The sequence below is a fragment of the Prionailurus viverrinus genome, chromosome B4 (genome assembly GCF_022837055.1).
Source record: "Prionailurus viverrinus isolate Anna chromosome B4, UM_Priviv_1.0, whole genome shotgun sequence".
In the NCBI taxonomy this organism is placed as follows: domain Eukaryota; kingdom Metazoa; phylum Chordata; class Mammalia; order Carnivora; family Felidae; genus Prionailurus; species Prionailurus viverrinus.
Genome location: NC_062567.1, coordinates 108927848 through 108942019, shown reverse-complemented (window position 1 = coordinate 108942019; position 14172 = coordinate 108927848). Strand labels below are relative to the sequence as shown.

General features: G+C 42.1%; 1 protein-coding gene across 2 annotated transcripts in view; it reads left to right on the top strand.

Annotated features, from left to right (window-relative positions):
* The window catches only part of POC1B (POC1 centriolar protein B), a 97780-nt gene that overhangs the window by 15325 nt on the left and 68283 nt on the right, over positions 1 to 14172 (top strand). For both annotated transcript variants that reach the window (XM_047864951.1, XM_047864950.1), the window contains exons 3-4: positions 6584 to 6755; positions 11395 to 11574. In XM_047864951.1, coding sequence (XP_047720907.1) covers positions 6584 to 6755; positions 11395 to 11574 — 352 coding nt within the window. The remainder of the gene's footprint in view (positions 1 to 6583; positions 6756 to 11394; positions 11575 to 14172) is intronic.

Genomic DNA, 14172 nt, shown 5'->3' with positions numbered 1-14172 from the left:
ATAAGGTTAAGGAAGTAACGATGAAAAATGTGGAAGAAATGTAGAGTGTACCCTGAGCCACACAGTGGTACTTGGGACATCTTGGCTTCTGGTATTTCATAATTAATAGGCCTCTGAAGTGCCCCTTTGCCCAAAGGTGAGGCTGTCCCTGTCCTATGAACCACCTTTTCCTCCTGCTGTCTCACTTCTCTTCACCAGGCCTCACACCAGGATAGCAAGCAAGTGCTGCTTTAATGTGGGCATGCAGCAATCGACTCTATATTTGTAATTTTGAGCATCCACTCTGGTTAAGATGCTCTTTTCCTTTTCCGACAAAATATGTGAAGTCTCAAGTCCTGTGTCACCTTCTCAGTTAAGCTTCATATTCTTATCCCTGTGACCTCCCTCACCCCATTAATTGTTGTGTCACCGTGATCCTGTAATACCATTTTTTCCTGCTTCTTATGTTGAGTGTTAGGGAGCCTGTAAACCCTCAATGAATTAATGAATCAGTTGTATACATTAACTCTTTCCACAGCCTCCCTCCCATCTCTCATCAACCAACACCAACCAGCTCTGATCTCACCACTTCACGGACGCAGTTCTTATTGCCAAATCAACAACTGGTCCTCGGGCCCAGGGCCAGTTTTATGGGCATATGCCCTGTGTAGTCACTTAGGACTGGTTTAATGCCCTGCTATCACTGTCCTGAAATTCTTAGCAGTTTTTCTACGAGGACCCCCACATTGACATTTGATGCTGGGCCCCGCAAATTATGTAGCTGGTCCTTTTCAGGCCTGATGTTACTCTAATTTCTTGAAAGCATTTGATACAGCCTGTCACCCTCTCTGAATACTTCTTGAGTTCCTGGACAGCAAAATCTGCTTGTCCCCTCCAGTTTCATTTACGGCTCCTTTAGTTACCTTCACCCTCTTCTTCATTTAGATTCACTCCCCGAGTGATCCTACGCAGTGTCCAGTCCTTCTCTACACAGCGGCTGCTGCTGACGGTGGCACAAAGAAAACCGATAGTAATAATGGGTACCTTTGAGTGTCTTCCGTGTGACAGGTGTCGATTACAAGTATCATTTCATGTAATACTTAAAACACCTTGTTTGTAGATTCAGTGTCGCAGGCATAGAAAGGCTGAGTAACTTGCCCAAGGGTACATAGCTTGTAGATGATAGCTTGGATTGGACTCAGGGAGTCTAATTCTATAGTTTCCTCCTTTAACCACCACAGTGGACACTTAAAATCTCTCCCTGAGCTCTCGGTGGGTATATCTACCCCCTTTCTTGACATTTCCACCTGTATGTCTAATGGGCATCTTCAGCTTACTGCATCCCGAAAAGAACTCTTGATTCCCACCCCACGCTGCCTCACTGTCAACCTCCATCTCTTCTGGTTTTTCTTTTAAACACATTATTTTTTAAAAGTTTATTTACTTATTTTGAGAGACAGAGACAGTGCAAGCAGGGAGGGGCAGAGAGAGGGAGAAAGAGAGAGAGAGAGAGAGAGAGAGAGAGAGAGAGAGAATCCCAAGGAGGCTCCTCACTGTCGGCGCAGTGCCCGTCACGGTGCTCGAACCCATGAACCGTGAGATCGTGACCTGAGCCAAAATCAAGAGTCAGACACTTAACTGCCTGAGCCACCCTAGTGCCCCTCTTCTGGTTTTTCTAATATCATTAAATGGCCCTGAGATTCATCTGGATGCCCCGTCCGAAAGCCTGGCCTGGTTGCTTCTGCTTTCTTTCTTCCTTGTATCGAATCCAGTAGCTGCCTGCACAGGCTCTACCTTTAAACATACCAAATATTGACCACTTCTCCCACTTCCGTGGCTTCCAGCTTAGTCCAAACCACCACCTTCTCCTGACTGGGTTATTGCAGTAGCCTCCTAATTGATTTTCTTCTTCAATTCTGCCCCCCTACACCCTGTATATTCTGCACAGAGCGAGCAGAGTGATATTTTTAAACATTTTTTCTAAATGTTTTATCAAAGTATAAGTTATGTACCCAAATTGGACAAGTTGATGAATTTTCACAATGTGACATGCCCATTTAACAAACACTCAGAGCAAGAACCATTTACTAGTGCCCCCAGGAGTACCCCCTTGTGCTCCCTTGTAGCTACTATTCTCCCTCTACTGTTCTTTCTCTATTATTCGTCAGTCTTTTAACTACGTTATCGTCTCAGGCGGTCATGCGTGGGGTCCCGTCTGCCCCGAGTGTGTTCTCCCTGCACATGTCAGTTTGAATCACCCCTCACTGCACTCAGGTCTCTGCTCAAATGCCTTTTCCTCAGGAAGGATCACTAACCGCTCCGTACAACACTAAGGGTGAAGAATGTATAAAAGTCCTGTGAACATCTGTGATACCATCGGTGAACCGTTTCGCAATGAGCGATGTCAGTGTCCGCCAGGCCGCCTCTCTGTTCTGCTCAGGTTCGTCGGGTTCATCAGATATCACTGTGTTGGAAAGTAGGACTGAGTGTCATCTTTATCTTTGTGACAGGTAGCAGCTCTTCCAAGCCAGTGTAACTGTTCTCAGCTTTTCAATTTGAAGAAGTTCTTTTGAAGACTTCCATTTTAAGAATTGTGAAAATTTTGCTATGAAAAGCCTTCACTACTATGTTCTTAAATGAATGTTAATTTCTGAGGTTTCAGATTTTGTGGGTTTTCCCCACACCCTCCCCCCCTTTTTTTTTTTACTTTCCTTTTATTTTATTTGCTGTACATGCTGCACATCCAGATTGCATATCTAAAAGACACTGGTTATTTTTACGCTTTCTTAATTACAACTGTTATCAGTGCCAGGCTCTCACCACACCATTTACTCTCCTGCAAATCAACTACTTCTCATTTCCAGTTAAACAAATAATTTTCAATTTTGTCTGTTGTCTTTTCAGCCTTTACAGTCATTTGGAATAAAAATTCAATTTCAGTGAAAAAAAATGGGTTAAAGACCTAAATGTGAGATCTGAAACCATAAAACTTTTAAAAAGAAAACATAGGCAGTAATTTCTTTGACATCAGCCATAGGAACATTTTTCTAGGTATGTATCTTCAAGTAAAACAAAAGCAAAAGCAAAATAAACTATTGGGACTATACTAAAAAAAAAAAAAGCTCTTGCACAGTGAAAGAAACCACCAACAAAACAAAAAGACAACCTAGTGAATGGGAGAAGATATTTGCAAATGATGAATCCAATAAGGGATTAATATCCAAAATATATAAAGAACTTACAACTCAACACCCAAAAAACAAGTCATCTGATTAAAAGATGGGCAGAGGACCTGAATGGACATACTTCTAAAGAAGACATGTATGGCCAAGAGAAATATATACAGATGCTCAACACCACTAATTGTGAGAACAAGATATCACTTTATACCTGTCAGAATGGCTAGAATCAAAGAGACAAGAAATAAGCGTTGGCAAGGATGTGAAGAAAGAGGAACCCTCCATATACTGTTGGTGGGATCGTAAATTGGTACAGCTACTCTGAAAAACAGAATGGAGATTCCTCAAAGTATTGAAAATAGAATTTTATGATCCAGTAATTCCATTACTAAGTATTTACCCAAAGAAAATAAAAACACTAATTTAAAATGATATATGCACCTGTATGTTTACTATAGCATTTTTTACAGTAGCCAAAATATGGAAGCAACCCAAGTGTCCATCAGTAGATGAGTAGATAAACAAAATGTGGTGCACACACACACACACACACACACACATACACACACACACACACACACACACACACACACAGAGGAATATTACTCAGCCATAATAAGGAATGAATTGTGGCAACATAGGTGGACCTCAGAGATATTATGCTAAGTGAAATAAGTCAGAGAAAGACAAATACCATATGATTTCATTTGCATGTGGAATCTAAAAGACAAAACAAATGAACGAACACAAAAAAAGCAGAAACAAACGATACGTACAAAGAACATATTGTGCTTGCCAGTGGGGATGCTGGGAGGCTGGGCACAGTAGGTGAAGGGGAGTAGGAGGTATGGAAAATGGATGAATAATTTCTAAAAGTCCTCTGAACATATATATTTTCTTAATTTTTTAAAATTCACATCCAAATTAGTTAGCATATAGTGCAACAATGATTTCAGGAGTAGATTCCTTAATGCCCCTTACCCATTTAGCCCATCCCCCCTCACGCAACCCCTCCAGTAACATTCTGTTTGTTCTCTGTATTTAAGAGTCTCTTATGTTTTGTCCCCCTCCCTGTTTTTATATTATTTTTGTTTCCCTTCCCTTATGTTCATCTGTTTTGTCTCTTAAAATCCTCATATGAGTGAAGTCATATGATATTTGTCTTTCTCTGACTAATTTCGCTTAGCATAATACCCTCCAGTTCCATCCACGTAGTTGCAAATGGCAAGATTTCATTCTTTTTGATTGCTAAGTAATACTCCATTGTGTGTGTGTGTGTGTGTGTGTGTGTGTGTGTGTGTGTACTACATCTTTATCCATTCATCCATCGATGGACATTTGGACTCTTTCCACACTTTGGCTATTGTTGATAGTGCTGCTATAAACATTGGGGTGTAAAACATATATGATATTATTAATGAACTGTCTCCCCTATGATGTTATGATTCCTTGAGGTAAGGGATTCTGTCTTCTTTTTGTAGATCTTCTTTGTAGCATAATACTTTAGAACCTAAATAGTGTAATGCTCATGATAATTCATTGTTTTCCCTATTTTGTCTCCCTTAGCTCCAGATAATTTAGACTCTGATATAAATATTTAATAATTTTATGAACTGTGGTGGAACATCAACTTTTTGTATATTTTTTGAAAGGGGTAGTATACAACATTATAGCTTGAAACTTTAAAACTCTAACTTTTTAAAGTTAACTGGAAACAGTGCATACTTAAGTCCAATGAATTTTATCTATGACTAAAGAAGTGAGAAGGTTTTCAGTGACTTTATATTCTCTTTTAACAGTAATGCTAATTCTATTTCAAGTTTATAAAGTCGTATTTTTTTTTTAATTTATTTTTTTTTTCAACGTTTATTTATTTTTGGGACAGAGAGAGACAGAGCATGAACGGGGGAGGGGCAGAGAGAGAGAGGGAGACACAGAATCGGAAACAGGCTCCAGGCTCTGAGCCATCAGTCCAGAGCCCGACGCGGGGCTCGAACTCCCGGACCGCGAGATCGTGACCTGGCTGAAGTCGGACGCTTAACCGACTGCGCCACCCAGGCGCCCCAGTCGTATTTTTTTCTAAGATTCTGCAGTCTAGACTTAGTGATTCTCATTGACTTGGTTCCTATTATTGGGGTAATTTGGGGGCTACATGTATGTATAAAATTTGGTTTGGGGGCAAGAATTAGATCTAGCTTTCATTGGTTTATTTGTTTATTCTTTGTCCAAGGCATTTATTTCCACCATTGATTGCATTTGTCTTTATTTCCTTAAAGCCTTAAGCTAATGTCTGACATACACAATTCTTTTATTAATTGTAGAATGTCTGAGCAGAAAAAGTTTTCAAGATCACCTTTTCCAGCCATAAAAGACATCACTGGGTCAATTAGCAAAATTCGAAAATAGTTGGTAGATTAAAGTATTGTCAGTAATAAATTTCCTGAAGTTGATACTGCTATGGGTATGTAAGAGAACATCCTTATTCTTAGAAAAACACAATGAAGTATTTAGGAATAAAGTCACCATGATAATGTATTCACTTCCAAATGGTTCAGGGAAAGAAAAAAAACAACTGTGTGTGCGTGTGTGTGTGTGTGTGTGTGCACGCACGCACGCACTTATGTGAGCATGCAAGCTCGTTCATGTATACAGAGTTAGTACAAGTGAGTGTAAGAGTAAATTATAAACCAAGTGGGGCAAAATATTAACAACAAGTAGATCTGACAAAGGGTAGGGTTGCTGGGTGGCTCAGTCAGATGAGCCTCCTACTCTTGATTTCAGCTCAAGTCATGATCCCAGGATTGTGGGATTGAGCCCTGCCCCAGGCTCCTGTTTTGCAGGGAGACTGCTTAAGATTTGTCTTTCTCCCTCTGTCCCTCCCCACTGCTTGCTCTCTCTCTCTTTCTCAAAAATAAAATTAAATTAAAAAAAAAAAAGATCTGGCAAAGGGTATATTAATGTTCTTTATACTATTGTTATGTTTCCTCTTAAGTGTGAAATTATCTTCACATAAACATTTTTAAAAAATCGTCATTCTCAGCTCTCTCAGGAAAAGCATTCAGTCTTCATGACACAGATGTTAAGTAACTTTCCCAGTTATCCTGAGAGTTAGAGACAGAACTACTCCTAGTCCCGAGGGCCTGTGTTATGCTGCTATCTTCTAGTAAATAGTCATTGAGCTCCAGCCAGATGAAGGGACCAGTAATCCTGACTTGTGGCTGCATAGAACACAGCCAAGCTTGCACATTAGTGATGTAGCTTTGAGTTACTTTAAAAAATATTTTTTTCCATGACCTGGTAAGGCTTAAAAACCTCCAGCCCCTCTGTTACCTGGACATCATGTTACTAGATATCCTGTCCATTGTAATGACGTGCCTACATTCACATTTTAACAATCACTGGTTTGTTCTTCTCTTTCTTCATAGCTACTGCTTCTTGGGATACATTCCTCATGCTATGGAATTGCAAGCCACAAGCTAGAGCTTTCAGATATGTGGGTCACAAGGATGTGGTAACCAGCGTGCAGTTTTCCCCACTTGGAAACTTACTGGCATCTGCTTCAAGAGACAGAACCATTAGACTCTGGATTCCTGATAAGTAAGAGAAACAAAGTAACCTGATATACTCTGGATTTAGGCATGTGAAAGAAAATAAGCCTGGCTGTTCCTTCTGCACTGATCTAGAATGCCTGAACCCCCAGTTGCCTGCACTGTTCTTAGTCTGAGTCACACGCGAGATGTACTGCCCTTGTCATAAAGTTAGCAAACTATTTCATACCATTTTTTCCTCATCTTTAACCCTGAATTATCTCTTCTATTTGAAACCTATTTCTAACCATGGAAATAAGCTTCAGGTTTTTTTGGCAGGGGGATGGTTATCAATCCCTTTTATAAATCTGATGTAACCTTCACATTATCTCCCCAGAGAGATACGCAATTACATATGTAACTGAAATTTTATAGTTTATTAATCTACTATTGCCAGTTTGTGGATCTTCTCTGGGCCTTTGGATCTCTATTAATCCCTGTGCCAGAACTATTCTTTGATGCATATAATTCATTATTGGGCTCTGGAGTTTTCTTGCTGAAGAAAGTTTCTGACAGATGTTTAAATCTGATTTGACAAATCATTATGACAAATCTCTCTATACGAGGCTTTTTAAATCCTAGCTGATAGCTTGTCTATTTTAAGCCATTATGGAGCCATGATATTTTAAAAAGCTTTTGAACTTTTTTTTTGAACTCTTAATCATATGTTTTCAAACACACATGAACATAAAACAAATAGCACAACACTCCCTTCCCTCATACTCAGCCACCAGATCCAACAGCTATCAGTTGTTTCACCCATCCTCCCTGCCCCCCTTTTTAGCTAGATTATTTTTAGAACAAATCCCACACATCATATCATATCCCCCAGTAAATATCTTAGAGAATAAGCATTTGAGCATTTTCCTTGGGTCTTTTGTGGCAGGATTTGATTTGTGGTATGTGACTGAACAGGCTCAGGCAGTCCCAAATGAAAGTTCATGGGGCATCTTCATGGCAGTGGACACTTTTTTTTTTTTTTTTGTGCCATCACCCAAGAGAATCTCCATGCTGAGAAATCTGAACATTACCCTAATGGTAGCACAAACTACTGAAGAGAAGTGACATGTTGTAATGACACTGTGGTGGCAATGTAGAGGGGAACTAGGAGGGAGGGAGACTGGTTTGGGGTCCAAAAGGGGAGATGTTTTCTAAAATCCTTAACTTTGGGGATTTGGGGCTAGTGGTTTTGCTGTCTTCAGCACATCACAACTTCAGGCTCCCAGTACTAATTCTAGGAACTCTCAGTGAACAAACTGTACAAGGGTAGATGAGCTAAAAGCACACTGAGTCATTATTTGTACTGGCTGATCCCAGTGCAACAGTTAGGCTTATGTAGATGTCTCTGTTTCCTCTTTCAAAATCAAATCATATGGGGCCAGGGCAATCGTGGATTATGGCAGTGGGATGGAAGCTGGTATATCAGTTATTGCAGTTTAACAATCCTCAAAACTTAGCTTAATACAATAACTGTCATTTCTCATAATTTTGTGGGTTGTCTGGGTGATTCTTGTGCCCCATTTGATGTTGGCTTTACTCATGCAGCTTATTAAGCACCTCACTCATGTACCTGGGGCCTGGTGCTGGTTATTGGCTGGGGCATCCTGTCTTCCAGTGGCCTCTCTCCAGCAGGATAAGGACTTCTGACCATGTGCCAGCCGGGTTCTAGGACAGTAAAAATGGAAGCTGCTAGGCCCTTTGAAGGTCTAGGTCGGAAACTTCCACGGGGTCACTTCTGCCTCATGTTATTGGCCAAAGTAAGCCACAGCCAGCCCAGATTCAGAAGGAGGAGAAAGCGGTAGAATCTACCTCCTGGGAGGTGGGGGCGGGCAGTGTGTGTACAGGGATGAGAGGGATGCTGGCAGCTGTATGTGCAGACATTACGGCTGGTGACTGGCAGGCTGAGGAGGAATAGTAGGAGCAAGCGTGGAAGCAGTTCCGGCCTGGAGTTCGTCACAGTGGGCAGTCCAGAGAACTTGGGCTGAAAGCGAAGGCAAGTTTGTGGGAGGCAGAGAGCCAATGTCAAGGCAAGGTGGGGAACTGCTAACCAGTTAAACAGCTGCACAACAAACACAAGGCACTCCTGTCGTGGGTTTTTATATCCGGTTGAGACCGGATCCAGGGGTTGGACTAGACTGTAGCCGAGAAGAAAACCCCTGAGAAAGAAGGCAAGCAGGATAGGTTGCTGGAGTGTGGACTGTCCCCTGGCTTCCCAGTCACAGCAGATGCCAGTCTTGTCTTTGTTTTCTCTAGGCCAAACTCTCCTCCTAACTGCTACTCCTAGAACTTCCCCTTGAAACCTCACTGAACCAGGCTCTGAATGCTCCATCCCTTTTCTTTAAATATCAATTTTTGTTTTTCCTGGAGTAATATATATCAGGTGATGGAGACTTATTACCAGGTCACTTTTGCCTTCTACAGACCAGTGGAGGGATAAGCCAGGATGGATCTAGGAACCTTTAAGTAGTGACTCTCCCCAGTAGAATTCAACAAAATGTATCTAGCTTTTTTTATATGCCTGATATTGTGCTAGGGGCTGATCTTTTAAAAAAAAAAAAACTTTTAATGTTTATTTATTTTTGAGAGAGACAGAGACAGAATGCAAGTGGGTTAAGGGCAGAGAGAGAGGGAGACACAGAATCCGAAGCAGGCTCCAGGCTCCGAGCTGTCAGCACAGAGCCTGACGCAGGGCTTGAACACATGAGCTGTGAGATCATGACCTGAGCTGAAGTCAGATGCTCAACCGACTGCTACCCAGGCACCCCTAAAAAATTTTTTTTTAATGTTTATTCATTTTTGAGAGAGAGAGAGAGAGAGAGGGAGAGGGAGAGGGAGAGGAACAGAGAGAGAGGGAGACACAGAATCTGAAGCAGGCTCTAGGCTCTGAACTGTTAGCACAGAGCCCCGTGAGGGGCTCGAACCCACCAGTGGTGAGATCATGACCTGAGCTGAAGTCGGCCACCCAACCGACTGAGCCACCCAGGTTCCCCACCCATCCCCCTTTTTAGAATTAATTAATTTTTTTAATGTTTGGTGCTGGTCTTATAGGGATAAATAAATCATCATTCCTGTCCTCAAAAAAACTCACAGCTTAATAGAAGGGAAAGACGTCTATTTTTTTTTTAAGTACTGTATAATGTAATAAGCAAAATAGATGTAGCAGATAAGGAGCAATTAAGCCTGCCTGGGTTGCTCAAGGAGGTTAGGGTGGGGGAAGTAATCCAGGGTGAGAAAAAGCAGGAAGTGCAAAGCCAGAGGTGTGTTTGAAGCTCCGGGACTGTTCTGAGTCCAAAGTTCAGTGTAACAGCCAGATGCCTTGTGGAAGAACTTGGTCACTGTACCTTTTCTTGGAAGGTAGCCTGTGACACATTTACACTGAGATTTACATGCTTAGAATATGCTTTTAGCGAGGGACTAAGAATAGTATGTAGGTGACTGGAGGGGATAAACGATTAGAGCAGGGAGACCAGTTAAGAGGCTTTTGCAAAAATCTAGGTAAAGGATACATAGGGTGTATCTATCTGAATGTAAGCAGAGCTGATGTGGAAGAGGAAGAATTGAAAGGATATCTGGCAAGTGATAGCAGTATTTCTATCACTAAATCGGTTTTGTCGACCTATTGGATGTGGGAGGAGAAGGGGGAGTGGTTGAGTATGATTTCCAGGCTCTGCGAATTCTGTTGCCTGATGTGTTTCAAACAGTTATGTATAAATACAACTTTCTGAATGGAGAAAAAAATTGCTAAGTCTGGATGTAGTATAAAGTGAAGTATCTGGGGGAACTTTGGAGTCCTGACACAAGTAGTATTTCCCAGATGCCACCTTTGAACTCCAGGGTGTCTGCTAGCCTGCCCCTGACTATTTTTGCTTTTTTTTTTTTTTTCTGGTGTTTCTCCTTAAATGCCACACATTATTTTCTCCATCTTTTCTTTCCTATTCTCCTTTTCCCATCCTAGCCAAGAAAAAAAAAAAAAAAAAAAAGCAGCAGCTGAAATTTCAAAGTATTGAGAATTGGAATACAGTTGTTACCATTTGTCCTTTGTTTTGCTTGTGGGTGTAAGATTGGGCCCTGGGTGAGCAAGGCCTCGGATATGCCCCAGGGGCCTGAGTTCTCATTGCTGGTAGGTGGAAACTCCGGTGAGTCAGAGAGTGAGATTACCTAGAGACATTCTGTAAAGGGGGAAATGGCAGAAGGGATGTCTCTTCCTTCCCAGCCCAGACTGCCAGGCCACACAACTTCCACGTGACCCCAGTTTGAAAACACTTCCTTGGAGCTGTTCACTGAATTGATCTTAGCTTTTCTAGGTTGCAGGTTCCTTAAACTGTTTACTGCTATTTCTAGAGGAACAACAGGAACTTAAAATTCATGGTAGAGATTTGTCCAGAATATTGTTTCTGTAGCTTCTAATTAAAACAAAAACAGCAAGTGCATTTCTGGGTGGGACCATGAGGGTCTTTTCTTGTTAAGTATCAGTTGTGACTTCAGTGAATAAAACTAGCTATAAAGAGGGTTGATGAAGAAACTTTTCATACTTTCATCAGTTCTTTTACAGGAGTTAAACTGTTTTAAATGTTTCAAAGACTGTATACTGATTAGATATTGATTATACCTAAATCAAGTTTTATAAATATTACACTGTTTATTTCCAGGAGAGGAAAATCCTCTGAATTTAAAGCTCATACAGCTCCAGTTCGAAGTATAGACTTTTCAGCCGATGGCCAGTTTCTAGCTACAGCTTCTGAAGACAAATCTATCAAAGTATGGAACATGTATCGCCAGCGTTTCTTGTATTCCTTGTACCGACATACCCACTGGGTACGCTGTGCCAAGTAAGTGTGAAGTTTCCTAATGAGATTTCCGCATTTTCTTTTTCCTGCTACGGTCTGTGTTTACCTCCCAACTCCCAGAAAAGGGGATCAAGGACAAATTCATTCATTCTTTCATTCAGCAAGTATTTGTCATGTGCCTGCCATGTGCTGGGAATAATAGTAAGCAAAACAGTCAAAACCCCCTACTGTCATGAACTTCCATTCTAGAAAGGGGAGCTAGATAATAAACAGGTAGGAAAATGAGACAGTAGGTCAGATGGTGGTAAGTGCCGTGGAGAAAAAAACAGCTGGATTGGAAGAGGGCTGCAATTTTAAACAGCAACCGCCTCGCAAAGACAAGGTGGCCTTTAAGCAAAGATCTAACAGAGGGCAGGGGGTGGGGCTTGCATGTGTTTGGGAAAGGCCTGTCTCAGAGGAAACCAGTACAGAAGCCCTGGGGTGGGAGCTGGTGGCTGTTTGAAGACCGGCAAGGAGGCTGGTGTGGAGGAGAGTGTGGGGAAGCAACAGGAGCGCCGGGGAGGGAGGCTGCAGCTGGGTCGGGAACAGCTGACGGATGTTCTGAGCGACAGGAGATGCCACTGGAGCATGTGCATCTCTCTGACTAACATTTTATGTTTTTTTTTTTTGTTTTTTTTTTTAACGTTTTTTATTTTTGTGACAGAGAGAGACAGAGCATGAATGGGGGAGGGGCAGAGAGAGACGGAGACACAGAATCGGAAGCAGGCTCCAGGCTCTGAGCCATCAGCCCAGAGCCCAATGCGGGGCTCGAACTCACAGAGTGTGAGATTGTGACCTGAGCTGAAGTTGGCCGCTTAACTGACTGAGCCACCCAGGTGCCCCTCTGACTAACATTTTAATGCGATGGTTCCGACTGCTGTGCGGAGAAAAGCTGTCAAAGTCAGGGCAGAAGCAGGGGATGTCGTTAGGAGGCTGTGTGCAGTAGCTCAAATCCAGCTTGGACCAGGGTGTTGGCAGTGGAGATTTCGAGAAGTGGTCGGATTCCACCTGCCATTTGCAGATACAACCAACATACTTGCTGTCACATTGGATGTGACAGGGAAGGAGGAACTAAGAGTGACTCCACAATCTGGCAATCTATTGGGACAAGTACTATTGTGTTACAATGTCAACTAACAGCCATGGAGCCCTTTCTATTTCCAAGAGACACCGCCTAAGTACTTAAAATAATTCCCTATCAGAACTGCCCTGGGAGAGTAGGGCTATTGTGTGGGTTTTTTTATTATTATTATTTAAAATTTTTTTTTTTAGGGGTATTGTTTTTTTCCCCTGTTTTGCAGCTGAAGGAAGTGAGTTTCAGAGTTAAAGTTAGAACTTGTCTATTTGAAAGTGATAGAAGCCCAAAGAAATTATTTCTCTCCTCTCCAAGTTGTTAATTGGCTGATGTTTGGTGACCTTGGAGTAGAGAACCAGGGGCTGCAGGCCTCGAGAGAGACTGTCTACATGCCGGCTCTGGTGGTGAGGTCACTGCCAGCTCTAAGCCGAAGTCCTCATAGCTCTGCGACTGGACAGGAAAAGCTCCTACCTCCAGTTAGAAAAGAATGATGGGCAACTCTCAGCTTGGATCCCGTGCCCATCCCTTCACCAGGGAGTAAGATATTGTGGTTGTCACAGGTTAGCCAGGCACCTGACAGAGACCAGTCATCCCAGTCTGAGGGGTGAGAGGGCATACCAACCATGTGTTCTGGTGGTGGACAGAGAGGACAGCTCTTAAAAGAAGGGGGCTGGCATCAACGTGGTCCCTGGGGGGAAATCTGTGCAGGCTGCAGCCAGCCGACCGTGTGCACACTGTATGAAACAATGTGCCAGGCATCTTCAGCTCTGACGTGGTGGAGTGGTAGTGGGAGCCTTGCTCTGTCTTGCCTTCTACCCGTGCTGCTGTCATCATGCTCTTAGTGGGACATTATTGTTCAGGTGTTGATTATAATCTATGGTAGTGAGTCTAAGAAGAAGACAAAAGGTTCTACTTTTAGCCAATAGTTTTTTCTTCTAGAGTTGTCAGCTACTTTTGACTCTGGCCAAAAGAAATACAGAAAGTATTATTTCTATATATGCCTTATAGCTGTGTGGTCAAGAACATGGACCTGGGACCTAAATATATAGGTTAAAATTCCAGCCCCAGCACTTACCAGCTGTGTGACCTTTGGGAAAATTACCTAACTTCTCAGTGCCTTAGTTTTCTTACCTGTAAAATTAGGCTGATGATAATAGTAACCTGCCACACAAGTTGTCATGGTATTTAAATGAGTACATACACATAAAGCATTTAGAATCATGCCTCCCATGGAGTAATCACTAGACAAATCTTAACCATCATCCTCATCCTCATTGGACATCTCAATATTGTTTTGTTTTTAAAGCTATTATATAACTTGAGTTGATAATTTTTTCCCACCTAAGGAGGTGACCTATGTGAAGGTCCCAAGAGGCTGGTCAGATCACTTGTATTTATGTATTAGGTGATATACACAGAGATCTGTCATCTAGTGGATCAGTCCCAGAGAACAGAGGCACAAAAAGCTAGGCCAAGTACTGGGAGTCATTATTTAGCCCCCACTAGGACTGACTCTGGAGATGTTT